The sequence below is a fragment of the Lissotriton vulgaris genome, chromosome 3_2 (genome assembly GCF_964263255.1).
Source record: "Lissotriton vulgaris chromosome 3_2, aLisVul1.2, whole genome shotgun sequence".
In the NCBI taxonomy this organism is placed as follows: Eukaryota; Metazoa; Chordata; class Amphibia; order Caudata; family Salamandridae; genus Lissotriton; species Lissotriton vulgaris.
The window spans coordinates 67,954,525-67,971,864 of record NC_141690.1 but is presented as its reverse complement, the minus strand read 5'-3'; the positions used below and the strand labels follow the sequence as shown (position 1 = coordinate 67,971,864).

The following is a 17,340-nucleotide window of genomic DNA, read 5'->3' as shown; positions in this document are numbered from 1 at the left end:
TTGAAGATGTGGTGGGGACATGGGTCGGTTGGCGATTGGATGGAGTTCATCAGGCGGATGGTGTCTTCAGTGGAGATTGGGTTCCAGGCGAAAAGGTTGTGAGAGTGCTGTTTTGGTTCGGTGGTGGGTGGAGTGGGCTGTTCATCGGACTGGTTTTCAAAGCTGTTATGTATGTCGGCGATTTTGTTGTGGAAGAAAGAGGATAAAGAGTCGCAGAGGTCTTGGGAGGGAGTGATGTCGTTGGTGCCGGCGGTGGGGTTGGTAAATTCTTTGACTATGTTAAATAGTTCCTTGCTGTTGTGGGCGTTGTTGTCGAGTCGATCCTTGAATGCTGAGTTCTTGGTGGATCGGATCAATTGGTGGTGTTTGCGGGTGGCATCCTTGAAGGTTGTCAGAGGTTGGGTTTTTTCTCCAGGTTTTCTCGAGGGTACGGGATAACTTTTTGGATTTCTTAAGGTCATCGTTGAACCAGGGGGCCTTTTTGCTACCTTGTTTGATCTGATGGTTTTTTAAGGGTGCTAGTGCGTCAGCGCTGTGGGTGATCTATTATGTGAGTTTGGTGGCAGCTTGGTTTGGGTCCGATGATATGGTACGAGGGTTTTGGTTTAGCGATGTGAGGAGTTGGTCGGTGGTGATTTTGTTCCAGTTTCTTCGAGGAATGGGTTGTGGGGGGTTGTGGGTCGTGGTCTTTTTGTAGCTGAAGTGAACGCAGCTGTGGTCTGTCCAATGGAGAGCTGTGGTGTGATCGAAGGAGATGTGTTTGCTGGAGGTGAAGATAGGGTCGAGCGTGTGTCCGGCAAGGTGGGTGGGGGTGTCAACAAGTTGTTTGAATCCGAGATTGGCCATGTTGTCCAGAAGGTTGGTGGTGTTGCTGTCGTTTTTTCTTTTCCAGGTGGAAGTTGAAGTCTCCCAGTAGAATGTAGTTCTCGGAGGTGAGGGCATGTGGGCTGATGAAGTCGGTGATGTCTTCGTTGAATTGTGTGCGGGTTCCTGGTGGTCTGTAGATGAGGGTGCCTCTAAGTGTGGTCCTGGGGTCGGTGTGGATCTGGAAGTGAAGGTGTTCGGCGGTTGCGAGGTTAACGTCGGAGCTGGTCGTGATTTGGATGGTGTTCTTATGGACGATGGCGATGCCTCCTCCTGTTTGGTTGGTGCGGTCTTTTCGGATGATCTTGTAAGCGTCCGGGATGGCTATGGCGATGTCGGGCGCTGATGAGGCGTTCATCCAGGCTTCTGTAAGGAAGGCGACGTCCGGCAATGCAGTGTCGAGTAGGTCCCAGAGTTCGGTGGAGTGTCTGTGGACCGAGCGGGTGTTCAGCAAGATGCACTTCAGGTGGTTGGAGTTGGGGCTGTGTTTGGAGGTAGTGGGTTTGGTGTGGGTCCTGGTGCAGGCGAACTTGCAGGAGAGGCAGGTGAATGGACCATGAGTGTGTCCTGGGGCAGCTGCGCAGCATTGTGGTGTGCGTCCGGGGTTGAGGGCAAGGAGGGTAGCGGCGTCATACATTATGCGGGAGGAGTGTCTAATGCGAGGACCAGGGGGTCTAGCGCAGGGCGCGGTCCAGGCGCGGATGGGCGTAGACGGGCTTACCTTTGGAGCACCTTCGGCGCGATCGCTGCGCGCAAATGCATCTGTCATATATGGGTAGTGGAGGTGGGCGGAGCGAGGGAGGGGCAGCTGGGAGGTGGGAGCGGGGGGGGACGAGCTGGAGGCAACAAAATGGCAGCAAACAACAACAAAGGGCAGACAGGACGAGATTGGGGCACCACCCAGGCACAAATTATTCACTAGCGTAATACGAGCAGGCAGGCACAAATAAATTAGGCAGCAGTGTGCAGCAATGCGGGCAATGCGATCGGTGATGCGATATTCTTAAGTACAGGCTTAATGAATAGTAGCGGAAAATGCGAGCTCAGACACGGGCACAAATAATTAAATCGGCAAATGCGAGCAAGCAGGCACAAATGCAGTGGGGAGTGTAGAGCTACGATACCAATAGCCAGGGAGCCAGGGAGGAGCGACCGCGTCTGCGGGAGTCAGGCTGGTCACAGAGCTTCTCCGGACGGGACGTTCCAGTTAACTAGTGCGAGGGAGGGGCAGCTGGGAGGCGGGAGCGGGGGGGGATGAGCTGGAGGCAACAAAATAGCAGCAAACAACACCAAAGGGCAGACAGGACGAGATTGGGTCACGACCCAGGCACAAATTATTCACTAGCGTAATACGAGCAGGCAGGCACAAATAAATTAGGCAGCAGTGTGCAGCAATGCGGGCAATGCGATCGGTGATGCGATATTCTTAAGTACAGGCTTAATGAATAGTAGCAGAAAATGCGAGCTCAGACACGGGCACAAATAATTGAATCAGCAAATGCGAGCAAGCAGGCATAAATGCAGTGGGGAGTGTAGCGCTATGATACCAGGAGCCAGGGAGGAGCGACCGCGTCTGCCGGAGTCAGGCTGGTCACAGAGCTTCTCCGGACGGGACGTTCCAGTTAACTAGTGTGAGGGAGGGGCAGCTGGGAGGCGGGAGCGGGGGGGACGAGCTGGAGGCAACAAAATGGCAGCAAACAACAACAAAGGGCAGACAGGACGAGATTGGGGCACGACCCAGGCACAAATTATTAACTAGCGTAATGCGAGCAGGCAGGCACAAATGCAGTGGGGAGTGTAGGGCTACGATACCAATAGCCAGGGAGCCAGGGAGGAGCGACCGCGTAATTGGGAGATGAAGGAGGAGTTTTTCTTTTTTGTGGATGGCATTCAATGAGCATTGTGGGGGGGGGGGGGGTCATAGTATACTACTGTCAGATTGAGCACAGTTATTTCTGTACGTTTACTTGTAAACAAATATTGTCTCTGCATAATATGGAAGGCATCGCCGAGTTCACTACACTATTGATTAAGGAAATTGTTCTGTCTCGTGTAAGGTCGTACAATTGGCAATTTACACACCACTGTTTGTCGTCTTTTTTTCGATTTGTATTGTATCAATCTTGAAAATCGATAAATACAATTTTTTTTTAAAAAAAACGTTGTGTGCAGAGACCACTGAAGACACTGAAATGAACTGGCGTATCACATTTAAAGGTTGTGTTCTGTATACATAGGCCTCTCACTTTAATTGTACGGATCAGAAATTTCAAATGACTTTCCTTTGTTACAGACAGATAAAGGATTTGATAAAGCAACGTTTGAGAAACAGATGTCGGTAATGAGAGGACAGGTATGTTTTCCCTGAAAGTTCCTATTCTTTCTATGACACTGTGTTGTGTATTGCTGTATGTCCTGCCTTCTGATGCCTTTCCTCAATGATAGGGACGAAAAATTTGAAATTCTATAATGCAGTCACTGACCTCACATTGCCATTTGTCAACCCACTACACCCTGCCTACATCCATTTTTTGTCAGCTATGGCAAGTCCTTAGTTACATTCCCATCAACAGGATCCTTCATAGATTCACATACTTAACATTTTTAATGAAGACTTTCCAGCCTTACATGAACTAATTTAAGTCAATAGTTACAACAAATACAGCAATTTAACATGCATCATTTACATTCTATCCACCTCATGTTATGACTATCAAATTTGCCAATTAGGTTGCTCCTCTTTAAGCTCCATCCCTCCTAGAAGTTTGATTGCCTCTTCTGTAACCCTAGTGATTAAGGAAGTCCATAGAACAATGCTCCCTGAAAAATGATTTCGGTTGGTACAGCACAGTCTACTTCAACTGATTGACCTGCAGCTTTCTAAAGGCTTCTTATTGGATAAGTAATAATAAGTACCTTTTTTCTTTCACCTTAGTAGCTGCTTTGCCTTTGCTACTTGCACTCTTTAGTTTACCGGAAAATAGCCTGAGATAGTTGAGAACTGAAGTGAGTGACATTTTGAATGATATTATAGATGACTGTATGGGCAGGAGGCTTCCTGTTCTGGAGTGGAGTTCACTTGTTGCATCTAAGGTTTTTGTTTTCTTGCAGTAGGGTTACTAAGTTTGGCTTTGCCTGCCATTTGTGGTGCATATATAGGTACCACCCAGGCATTCTAATGTCTGTTCTTTACTTTCTGAGCCAGTCACCGCAGATATGGGAGACTGTTTTTTCTACTCTTTTTTGAGGATATCCTCCTGGGTGGCAAGAATAGGTTATCTAGGAATGCGAGCTTCAAGCAATAAAGATGTCGGTGACAGACCTGCAACTTGTTTGCCTTTGGTGCCTCAAACTGGGCCATGACCAGAGGACCTGTCCCGACTGTCGCAACATACACATGTAAGGCTGGAGGAAGCAATCCCTCGAGCTTCTTGCGGCTCGATGTGCAACAACACGAGGATCAAAGTCCCGATCGAAGTTGCGGAGCCCGAGGTTTTCAACACACTCCCAATTTGTTGAGCCTCTCTGGTAAGTCCAAACATAAGATGAACTCTAAGCGTGCTTCGACTTTTCGTCGGCTGACAAGATGAGGGAGTTTCGCCACTCTAGGCCTGGCTCCACGGTTGAGCCAGCGTCTCCCTGAGTTTTCAGGAGCTTGAGCGATGCACCTCATATTTGGTGGCCCGTTCCCTCCGGCGTGCCTTCGGGCACCGCGGTTTCAGAAGGGTTGCCTTCTGGATTTCCGCCAGTTGGCCTGGGCCATGCTCTCGCATCCTGTTGCCGACTGGAGGGATGCAGCCAAGTTCACCAGTCCCTGTGGACTAGACACCACTGACTACCTAGGCAGAACGGTTTCGTTGATTGTGGCTTTGAGACACCACGCCTGGTTGAGGATTACTAGTTTTCTGGGCATATCCAGGCATCACTCTTGGACATGCCCTATGATGGCTTCCGTCTTTTCGAAGACAATTTGGATTCAGTGCTGGGGCACTTTAAGGACCTCGCGGCTTTGGCCAGGTCCTTGAGCCTTTCCATGGCCCCTCTTCATGCTCAATTCACCTTTCGCAGCCATGGAAGGGGCATACAGATGCATCCTTACCCGTCCAGTGCAAGCTTTCCAACCTTTGTGTGGCTGCAAACCCAGCTCCTACCAGCCATGTGGCCAGCAGTCCACTCGGTCCAGCAACCCTCCTTCAGCGGCAGCCTCCAAGTCCTCCGAGTCTACCTGCTTACCATCATGGCTACCCAGTGAGCGGCAAGATTAACAATCCCCTCCGCCACTGGAAGTCCGTAACATCGAACAGGTGGGTTTTGCAGATTATCCAAAGGAGCTACTCCCTTCCCTTCAAGACTGCCGTTACCTCCCCTTCGAGACTACCCCTGCCTCCATGCCACCTGCTTACAACAGGTTGACGCCAAGAAGTGAAAGCTCTTTTGGCCAAAGGAGTCCCTGAGAGTCAAGGAGTTATAAAGAGGGTGTCGACGCCAGAGATGGGTCATCATGGTTATTTCCGCTACTTTCTGGTGCCCAAGAAGCATCTGCATGCTCTTAACTATTTTCTCAAAGGAGAAGTTCAAAATATTCACTCTGGCTTAAGTCCTGTCTGTCCTGGAATCAGGAGACTGGATGGTATTGTTTGACTTGCAGGACGTATATTTCCACATTCCCAACCTGCCTAGCCACAGGCGTGCCTGCGGTTCATTGTGGGCCATGAGCACTTTCAGTTCTGTGATCTCCTTTGACCTCACTTGTGCTTCTCGGATGTTCACCAAGGTGATGGCTGTGGTTGCAGCTCATCTACAACGATCAATGGTGCCATTCTTCCCCTGTCTAGACGACTGGCTGCTGAAGGTGGGCTCACCCCAGCTGTCGTCTCCCAGCTCCAGACTAAGGTGGACCTACTGCTTTCTCTGGGTTTCACTATCAATGCCGAAAGTCAAACCTGGTCAATCTCCTTGACACGGTCCAGATCTGAGGGAACTGCAAAAGATCTGCAGTGTTGGTTAACGAACCACGATTAGTCAGCTTCAAACTCCTCTCCCGTCCCCAGCCAGATCGGACAGTAGTGACAGATACGCCACTCCTGGGATGAGGCACCCATTTGGGAGAGGTGAAGATCAGACAACTCTGGTCTCTGGCGGAATCCTGTCTCTACATCAACCTGTTGGAGATCCAAGCTATCCGATTGGATTTGAAAGCCTTTCTACCCCCTATCCAGGAAAGGGTGGTGTAGGTGTTCACGGACAACAACACCACCACCATGTGTTCTTGCAACAAACCGTGCAGTATGGACCAATTGTCAGGAGGCCCTGCGTCTCTAGAAATGGCTGGGACAGCAGGGTATATCCCTGGTGGTTCAATATTTGGTGGGTTCTCGGACCGCCAGAGGGAATAAGCTCTGCTGAAAAAGCTTTTGCAAATTATGAATGGAGTCTCCATCTGGAAGAGGTGCAAGGTCTCTTTCAATAGTGGGGAGAGCCTTGTTTAGATCTGTTCGCCACCAATAGGAATGCACAATGTCACCAGTTCTGCGCACTGGAGATTCCATGGCCGCTCCCACTCTGAGATGCTTTACATCTTTACTGGAGGTCAGGCTTCTTGTATGCCTTTCTGCCCATACCACTCCTGCCCAGATCTTTCAATAAGATTAGGAACGACCAGGTCCAAGTCATCTTTGTGGTTCCGGTTTGGGCATGGAGAGTCTGGCATCTAGAGCTGTTTAGCATTACCATCGGTCCTTTGATCAGCCAACCCCTTTGGGAGGATCTTCTGTCACAGCATCAGGGAAGGGTTCTCCACCCGAACCTGTCAAGACTCTGCCTTCTTGCGTCCAGAGTGAGTGCCGGCTTTTGACCTTTCTCTCGAAGTCTGCACTTTTATCTTGGTAACAAGGCGTCCCTCTACCAAGACGATTTATGCCTGCTGTTGGGTAACATTTGTGGCATGGTGTTCAGAAAGACACATTGATCCCCTTTCTGCCCCCTTTTCTCAGGTTCTTTGTTAATTCTTTACCTTACCTAGCAGGGCTCTGCTCCGGGCACTGTTATGGGACATCTTTCTGATTCCTCTGCTTTTCTTCGGTTGCCTAACCAACCTTTGCTTTTCCAGTCCTGTACTGTACAAAGGTTATTGAAAAGTTATGTTTCTTACCACTCATTTTGTTATACATTAGTGTGAACTCAAACTTGTCCTCACATTCCTTATGTACGCTCCCTTTGAGCCATTACACAATTGTCTATACAGGCTCCTTACCATAAAGACAGCCTTTCTCGTGGCTATTACATCTGCCCAAAGAGTCCGTGAACTTCAGGCCTTGTCATACACGCGTCCTCATCTTACCATCTACCTAGATAAACAGGTGCTTTGTGCAGGAGCTTTCTTTCTTCCGTTAGTGGCCACTTTATTTCATGGAGGTCAATCCATCGGTTGGTCTACTTTTTAGTCTCTACTTCATCCCTCTGTGGAAGAGGATTGACTTCACCGTATGGACCCAAAAAAAAGAGCTGTAGTTCTACTTGACCGCTCTAGACTTGCCTTCTATCACCCGGCTCGTTCTCTGAGGTCAGAATCTCTATTCCTGGCGGCTGTACCGCGAGTGAAGAGAGCTCGCTTGGGAGGCCGCTCCTTTGGACTGTTGGCGCCACAGTTGTGGAATTCATTGCCACTCACACTCCGGGGAGCCACCAGCCTACTCACATTTAGGAAAGGCCTCAAAACCTGGCTGTTTACCCAGTAGGCTGTCCCGCTGTTTTCTTCTTAGTTTTTCTTTTGCTGTACTCCTTCCCCTCTTTTTACTGTGTTGTGTTATTGTACTGTAGGTCTCCTTATTTAAAGCGCCGGGACACTCTTTTTGAGTAGCCGTGCGCTATACAAAAATAAATATAACATAACATAACTAGAGTTCTGGGTGGACGTTAACTTTTCGTGGAGTATGTCGGAGCGCAGAAAGGACTGGCTGTACAGAGAGGACTATCTGACGATGGATCATTCTCTGTATCAAAATTTGCCATGCACTGGGTAAGAAGTAACGCCCGGAGGGTATGCACGCTCATTCCACCAGAGCTAAAGCTGCAACCACTGTTTTACCTCACGGTGTTCCAGTCCTTGACATCTGCCAGGGTGCAACATGGGCTTCCTTGCACGTTTACCAAGCACTACTACCTGGACAGTCGGGTCCATAGAGATGGGCACTTTGCCCTTTCGGTCCTGCAGGACTTCCTTGTGTGAAACTGGTCTGCAGACCCACCTCCGGGAAGGTATTGTTTGATATTTATTTTAAGGTAAGGAATCTGCAACTCTAAGTCCCTATCAGATGAACAAGTTACTAGGCTTTAGTAGTGCCTTATCTGGTAGAGCCTCTATCTCCCCCCTCTGCAAACTAATTTCTAGGGACTGGACATTCCCCTTTCAGGGCCCTAGTTTTCCATTCCAGTGGTCAGTGTACTTCGGGGTCCCATACTTCTGTCGCTGAAAGTTGCGAAACGTTACTGACGTCAGCGTGCCTGGGTGGCACCTATACTGGCATCACGAGCGTGCTTTCCAGCGATAACGACGCCACGCGGAGCTGATCGCCACCACCTACCAGCACTCATGGTACTGCTCACGAAAGATTTCCAGATCCAGGCTGTGCCTGGGAATGATTTTAAGGTAAGGAATCTGTGGCTAGAGAGTCTCTTCCAGATAAGGCTTTACCCAAGGTAAGGAATTTCTTTTTCTAGTGGTGTTCTGCCATTTCTCTTTGCAGATAGTGATGCATGCTTGTATGCTTTCCCTTACTTTAAAAGAGGAAAACAAATAGTAAGGGTCTCAACAATAGCGGTCTCACTGGAATATATACTATGTTATTTTTTTTTGATTTTGGTGTTGAATTATTTTTATTTTTTTTATTTTTTAGACTTAAGGTAGTGCGATGTTAACGCACCAGGCTTTTTTGCACCACAAACTATTTGCAACTTCTGTAAATCTACCACATAACCAGTGTTCCTACTGGGAGTTCTATTGTGCTCATATTTTAGACCTTTATGATATTTTGAGCTCAACCAAATCTGAAAAGTAAAACTTTTCTGCAACAAATCAAGAGATAAGGGTACCAACAAAGGGTTAGAAAACAGACCTGGTACACCATAAAAACAATAATTGGCTGTTGTACAAACAAGAACACAAATATAACACAAAGGGTAGGGAATATATTGATTTAAATAAAGCAATACCTAACCTAACATATGGATTTGAAATTCGTATTATTGCTCAGCATGGGTAAAGTAATAACCAGGACCTGGGACGTACTCCACACTTTTAAGAACGTCATGCTTGCCTTCTAGGCAATAGCTATAACTAAATGCCTCTATGACCATAGATTCAAAAGTTTCTTTCAAAAGAAGGGAGAGTTAAATGCTTCCTTTTCTGTTCAACTAATGAACTGTACTCATAATAACAATTCTATTTTCTGGGTCAACAAGCAAATCAAAAATGCAATCAATTGAAAAATAATCAATATTCAATTTTAGACCATTAAATGAAAGCGGATTTTTTACTTCATAATTCATTTTTCTTTTGTGTTCATAAATGTCTCAAAGTACATGCGTTAATACTTTACATATTCATACATAAAATGAGACGGAATGGCTATAATACAGTGCAAGATTCCAAAAACACTTATACATTAACAAGAGTTGAGAAAAATCAATGGGTCCTACCACAAAATGTTCATGTATGGGGATGTTATCTACTTATCCTCGATACTAAATTAATGCATGGTCCAAAGCAAAGTGATATAGGTCAGAGAAAGCTTTTGAATAACTGGTCAATGTTTACACCACTGTTTGTTGGTTAAACTGTTCAGTTCTTGACATTATTTTCAATTTGAAAAAAACAGTACTCTTGGCCTTGGAAAGTGGGGGTAAGTGAGGGGTGTGCCGAGCATTTCGACCTTCGTGACTGGACCTGGATAATTCAAAGAAGGTCTTCTTCAGGGCTATGATCTTTCGTTTGTAGGACACTGTTTTTGTTTTAGGGTCTGTAATCAGTTGGGGTCTGAGATGGCTCTCAATCCGGATGCAGGTATCGCTGCTATACCCGTGTTTACTACTGCTGTCTTTTTTTCCAAAAAAGACTAAGAAGTGACTCTCGTTCGTAATGCTGTTATCGCTGCTCTGCGTCTCCTTGCTTTGTCCGGTATCTCTACTCGATCAGCCGCTTCTGGAATTCATGCTCTGGCTTTATCTTCCCCCATTTCGGCGCGATCTAATCCAGCGTTCCGCTTTCTCGCTTCGATTTCCGTATTACCTACTAGGCAATAATATTTCTTTTCCAGATGTGCCATAATTGTCTACAGACATTGTTGATTTCCAATTTTTATGAAGCATAAATTTGAATATCCTCAAAGCTTTTATTGGCCACATTTTTTTCAAAATAGTTTAAGCCTTTTGGAACTGAGACATTGTTGAATAAGAACATGTGAACAGACATAACTATATGTATACCTAATATGGAGAAACAGTGAAGAAAATCCTTGCACAAGTGCCCTTGTGCAACGTACGAGATGGAGGTGCATATTCAGAATTGCATCACCAACAACCAAAAGACTGCTCTGGTCACGGTGCATTTCAGGGGCATTTCTGCTGTTACAACAAAGCTAGGGCAGAGTGAGGTCGTGTTTCAAGGGCTGCTGTGACTGAAGCTGGCTGGAGCATCTGGACTTCTCTGTCCATGAACCACCAGGTGGAATCTTTAACGCCTGGAGAGGTGCGCTCAGCTGGTGATGTCTGGCGGATCACGAATGGTGGTAGTATCCCAAGGTAGCCCAGGGCATCTTCCAACAGTGACGAGAACTGTGGTTTGATCCTTTGACCACCATTGTCCTTGCAGTATCAAACTTTCTGCGCTTTAGAGTTCCCAAGAAAGGTCCCACTCTAGGAGAAACATTCAGCTTTAAGTGGAGCATGGGGCTCTTGTATGCCAAAAAGTCAAATTTTATTTGTATTGGTACTCGACAGAGGACCACAAAAGAAAATTACATTTTACAAAAAGTGCAACAGTATTAATACAAAGATAAAAATTGTTTTAAAAACTTGTACAAATTGTAACAAATGAATTCATTCAAAGGTAGACCACACATATCTAAAAGTTCTCTCCCCTTAGTAATTCTGCAGCAGCTGAATATAGGATTGAGGTATCTTGTGCGAGCTAGGGTTACTTTTTGATTGGGACACACAAGTAGTAAATGTTCTATAGTTTGGTCACCCCCAGTGCACAAAGTACACAGAGGAGATCCTCCTGGAAGCCATCTGGAGGTGAATGCTAATAGTGGTAAGATGCCCAACCGGTACATAGTGATCGCTCTCCTTACACCATGTGTCAGGGTAAACCCAATATAAGGTCGAGTTTGCTTGTATTCAAGTTTTTCCACAAATGGCTTATAGATGGTTAATTTATTGCAGTGTGAACAGTCCAATTCGTAGCTCAATTTAGGGGTAAAAGTTTTTAAGAACAATTTTAGTTGCGCTGGAGACCAAGTACTCAACATTTCAATTTTAATGTGTGCCAGCCGAAATGCAACAGCCAAGTTTTCCAGAAAGACTTGCTTATTAGGCACTGCCCCAAAAGATTCTTTTTTCAACACTGACCTTAGAGTGTTCTCCTTCGCATGTATCAGGTTGTAGGCCCACCTTATTACATTAGCGATAGCTATAGCATAAGAGCTTATGATTGATAGTTCTAATCTCAGTGCCTGTACAGGTACAGCATCGGAAACTTTCATGATCCTTCTTAAAATTTTCCCCTCTTTTTGATCCATGAAAACCCATTGCTTTATGGGGATGTATTCCGTCGCATATGATAATACAGGTGGTATTTTTACTCTGTATGTGCCTAACAGTGCAGAGAAATGTCTATTCCCTGTTGCACTGTAAAGTTTCAGGAGAGCAGAGGCATGTATATCAGCTTTCCTTTGTAAGTTAGATACCTGTGTTGAATTAGTTAAATTTTTGGAGAGAATCCTTCCGAGATAAGGATAGTTGTCTACCTCTTCTATTTTTTCTTCACCAATCTTCCAGGTATACTTGGCGCTTTGTTTTCTTCCTGAAAAAGCTATCACTTTGGTTTTCTTTATATTTGGTATTAGATAATTTTCCTTCGAGTATTGATACAAAATGTCCAGTGATGCTTGCAGTCCGAAAGGGGTTAGATCTAATAATACTATATCGTCAGCGTAGAGTAATGAAATTATGCTTTGCTGGGCGATCTTCGGCGGTAGATTAGAACCAATTTGCAATTGGTGAGGCAAGTCACTTAAATAGAGGGAAAAGAGGAGCGGGGCTAAAAGGCACCCTTGTTTTAGTCCATTCTCTGTTTGTATTCTTTTTGAGAGTCCTTTTTCTCCCCCCATCTGGACTTGGCACCAGGTATTGGTGTGGAGGCTTATTATTGCTTGCAGCAATTGTTCTTGTATTCCAAGCCTCCTAAGTTTTTTCCATAGGGTAGATCGATCAACCCGATCAAATGCTGTTGAATAATCAATGAATGCGGCATAAACTACCTGGGCTTTTTGAGTAATGTACTTGTCGAAGATAACCTGAATGACTGCTATGTTATCTGTGACCGAGTGCTTAGGCCTAAAGCCTGCTTGACACATGGGTATCAGACCTGACGAAAAGGCACATTCTTTCAGGCGGTCTAGTACCTCTGCCGCGAACACTTTGCCTACTGCATCCATGAGTGCGATCTGTCGGTAATTTCCAGCTTGGGTTTTGCTTCCCTTCTTATGGATAGGGATAATTATGCTTCCCTGCCAAGATTTTGGAACATGTCCACTCTCAAAGATGTGATTAAAGAGGGGGCATAATAGCTTGCTCCATTCTTTCGGTGCTACTTGTAATGCCTTAATCGGGATTTGATCTGGTCCAGAGGCGCCTGTGGTTCTTGCTTTGCGTATGTTGAGTTCAACCGAGATGGCTGTAGTTTGTATTAGAGAACTCTCAACTTTTTCATGATTCATATCTTTACTGCTTACTTTAGATTTTATTGGGTTTACTTTGTAAAGATCTGAGAGGTATAGTTCCCAGTCATTCGGGGGAACCGGGATGGTTTGTAGATTTTTCTTTGTACCAGTTATTTTCGCGATTAAGGACCAATATTTGCGTTGATTGTAATTACTTGCAGCAATCTGAATATCGACCCAGTTTCGATCTTCTATAGCTCTTTTTTCCTTTTGGTTCTCCCGCCTCAGTTGGTTCTTCAATCTGTTTATTTCCTTCTTTACACTTGCTGAGAAGTTCATGTATTGGACACGTGAAAGTTTATTTAATTGTTTCTTTACTTCTGAATGCTTATGGGAACATACATTTTTTCCTCCCTTCTTTTTAATATTGCCTTTTGCACCCAATGATATCATACTTAGGATAAGTTTTTTAAAATCCTTAATTATGAATTCAAATTTTTCTATAGGATTTTTGGAGAATCTCTGCTCCAGAAACTTTGAATGATCAATCTTTGTCATGATTTTATCAAGGGTCGAGGAATTCCAGTAGATACGTCTCCGTTCACTTTCTATTAGTACAGTACTTTCAGTGTAAATAATGTGACTAGGTTGGGAAGTTTTAGGTATCCAATCTGCTGTTAATTGTATAATCGCATGATCACTTTCCAGACAGAATTGATTAGATAAAAACAAAGCAGTATCAAGCAGATCCATACTGCTTATGATATAATCTATAATGGATGGAGACCCATTGCCTCGCCTGGTATACTTTGCTGGAATGTCTCCCTCAACAGCTCCATTCAATGTTAGTCCATTAAGATTTGTTATTGCTGATAATAACAATCCGCCTCTTTTATTGGTTAATATACCCTCGGGGAATTGTGGAATTATGATTTCCTGACCTTCTTCCGCATATAGATTTGCCCACCTATTAATTTCAGAATTGGAGATTTTACTATTGAAATCCCCCGCGATTAAGAAGGAAGAATGAGTATAGATCTCCGTAATATGCGTAATCTTTTCAATTATATCCAAAAATATAATGTCGTTTTCTTTCCCAGGGGGAGCGTAGACATTGAAAAGTAAGACTGCCTGCGGTGAAGCAGTGCTATGTTTTTTTACGAAAATTTGAATGCACTGCAAGTTGTTAGATTTTGTGTCTATTATTTCCTGTTCCCACAGGTAATCTTCCCTTAACAATATAGCTAACCCTCCTTTAGCATGACCTCGATTAGTGGATAGTGCTAATTTTTCATATATAAAGTACCCTTTAAGAATGAAAGATACGGTATCCCATGTTTCTTGTAGAAGCAATATGTCTGGGAGGTTTCTCATAACCATGGACAGTTTGTTTTTAGTTCTGCCAGCGATGTTCCAAGATGTAATCCTTAGTCCCGTGCTAAACAGAATGTTGTCTGGAGTTAGAGATTTTGTTGCTATTCAGAGTCTCAGAGACCCAAGCCCAGGACTCGGTAGTAATATGCTCTTCAGGTTCCATGTCAGCTTTGTACCAAACTGCCCTATGACCTTTATTCACCAGAATTTTTAGGTTTGTGATGTCTCGGTCTTCAGTCATGCCATTTTTTCGCTGGTATTTATTGACTTGAGAATTGGTGATAGCCTGTATTTGAGCATTATACCCATTGGGGGTATTATAGTCCTTTAATTCTTCTATTTCCGTTACATCATATCCGTGCTTGTGTAGTGTCTCTTTCTCCTTTAGTATTATGCCTGGAAGGACTGTTGACCAAAAGGTTACCACTGTCAATTTATTATTCTCTTTTTTGGGAAAAGACACAAGATCAATTTCGTTACTAGTCATTGTATCTAAAGTCCTTATATGTCGTAATAAATTTATAATCCTTCCTCTATTGAGTGGTGCCGAATCGAGAGGAAAAAGTTCCTCGATTTGAAGAGTTTTGGAAGAAGGCCCTTCCCCCTTTTTATAGTAGCTATTGTTTTCTTCTATAAAGATGTTTTTAGTTTGATCTGATTGCTTGGAGTATTTGGTCGGAATATACTCTTTTACTGTCGGGTCTAGTTGAGGCACCATATTTTCATAGTTATTACTGGTAATACCTTTTTCAACATTTTGAGACTCTATTTTAATGTCACATTGTTTTTCTTCAGATTTATGAGAAATTACACATTTTTGGAATTTTAGTTTACGATTTTTCCGTTTTTGGATCCTTCTCTCTGGCTTTCTTCTCCTTTTTTTCCCAATTGCAATGTTCTTTTCCTGGTTCTTGTTGGTGAGCGTGTTTTCGTTTCCTTCACTCGATGCGTTACTGATGTTTATTCTTGATTCCTGCATTTCAGGAACGTTAGCATGAGTAGACTTATTCGTTCCATGAGTTTTTGAAAATAATGGAAAGTGTTTTATTTTCTGTTGATGTTTTTCTTTAAATAAGTTTTTCAAAGAATATATCACTGAATCATTCGAGTTATCAATTTTATGTTTTTCTTGTATTTGAGTGTCTACAGTTTGAGTACCAAGGTCACGCGTTTTTTCCTCCTGGATTTTTCTGTGATCTTTAGGTATGCTATGTTGGTCAAAATTGGTTTTATGTGACGTATTGATTTTATCTACTTTGTGGGAATCTTTTTTCTTTTTTTCTTCTACCAAATACTTTAAGATGCCTATTTGGACGTCCAATGTTTGATCAGAATTTTCGAGAATATTTCCAAGAAATGAAAGAACAGATTCCAATATCTCTTGAAGAGAGAATAGAGCTTTAGATATTGGAGGAACGTTATCAGCAGTGTTATTGTTATTTCTAATGTTGAAGGAGTCCATTGAGGGATCACACAAAGCGATAGGTGAAGAGATTTTTGACTGGATACTGTTAGTTGTTCCTAGGTCCTTTTTCTCTATCGCAATAATTTGTTTGCTATTATTTGTATCATCAAATAAAGTTACGCTCCCTCTGCTTTTTATAGGTGTTACCGTTTTCAGATTGATCGTTTCATGATATGACAGAAGAAAGTCTTTCGGAGTACTTGATAATTTGTTGCTTAGGTCCAATTCCAAACATTCCTCCTTGAGTTGTAAGCTAAGTTTCGTTGGGGTAGGTTTTGATGTAGGGTTTTTAGACTCCCCAGCAGAGTCAGTTACGTTGAGATTAATATCCTTACTTAGCGATAGCATATCTTGGTTTTGTTTGGGCAAGAGTGCAGAGAAATAAGCAGTAATGGCTGGTGTATGGGTTAAACGACCTTGTTTTATAGCTTTATCAGTGGTATTTCGTACTGCATTTTCCGTTCCCATTCTTTTCATATAGACTGTCCGAGATCTCAGTTTCTTAAAACCCATTTGTGCTCCGGTTGTCGTCAGGGATAGTGAATCTCTTAAAACGTCACTGATATCGTTGGGGATTTTAGTTTGTAAAAGAATCTTAGTTAACCCCAATATACTCACAATAGGCAGATGAGAATATTTGCCACTATTAGTATCGGTTTCGGTGAAGGCTGAGTAACTACCAGGAGCCTGATATGATGATCGTAAGTGGTGTGGCCCGTCCCGTCCTCAGTCGTCCACGGACGGCCACAGACGGCCCGCCCTTGTCCCGGGCGCTACCCGCGCGCTCCCGCGCAGCGGTGTACTGGTATTCTATTTATCGACTGACCTTAGGAGGGGGCGTGGCCTTGAGGGAGAGCGTCACCAGGTGAGATCGGTGAGGCAGCTGCTGGGACTCTTGGGAGTTGGAGTCCAGCAGTCTGCCCGCTCGCAGCCCTACTTGCCTCGAGCCCCCAGTCCTCAGATGACAGTCACAGCAGAAAGCCCCTCCGGTGAAGTGGGACCCGCGAAGCGGGTCCGGCGGAAAGTAGCGCTTTACAAATGCGCTTCAGCAGCAACACAAAGCGCCGTGTCAGTCCTCCAAAGCAAGACACAGGTGCAGTTCAACAGGAAACGGTGCAGAAAGGGCTCTTGTATGCCTTTCCATACCGTCCACTGCTGCCCAGAAAGCTGAAGATTAGGGACAACCAGCCCAAGTCATCCTAGTGTAGGCAAGAGTGAGCTACTTGGTACTTCTGGGCATGAGCATCAATTCTCTGATCAAGCTACAACTTTGGGAGGATTTTCTGTCGCAGTAGCAGGGCACGGTTTAGCACCCAAATCTGCACAATCTACTTTTCTATGCATGGAGATTGATCGATGACCGTTAAATTCGTTGTCTGTATCCTCACTGCCATGCATCCCTCTACAAGGTCCATTTATACGAGGCAGTGGGACAAATTTGTGGTCTGGTGTCGACTCCGCAACACAGACCTCTTACAAGCCCAACCGTTGGATATTTTGTTGTTTGGTTTATATTTGTCCGAGCAAGGTCTAACAATGAGCTCTATTAAAGGGTATTTTTTGGCCCTTTCAGCCTGTTTACATTTGCCGTACCAATCATCCTTTTATAATTTGCCTTTGTGATGTGGTTTATTAAAGGTTTGACAAGCAGGTTTCCTCCTAAACTGTTTGTGATGCCACAGTGAGATCTTAATCTGA

General features: G+C 44.4%; 1 protein-coding gene across 1 annotated transcript in view; it reads left to right on the top strand.

The window, feature by feature from the left end:
- PI4K2B (phosphatidylinositol 4-kinase type 2 beta) overlaps nt 1-17,340 on the top strand; it is a 284,818-nt gene that overhangs the window by 253,912 nt on the left and 13,566 nt on the right. Inside the window, exon 9 of the mRNA XM_086964014.1 lies at nt 3,158-3,217. Within this exon, the coding sequence (XP_086820140.1) occupies nt 3,158-3,217 (60 nt within the window). The remainder of the gene's footprint in view (nt 1-3,157; nt 3,218-17,340) is intronic.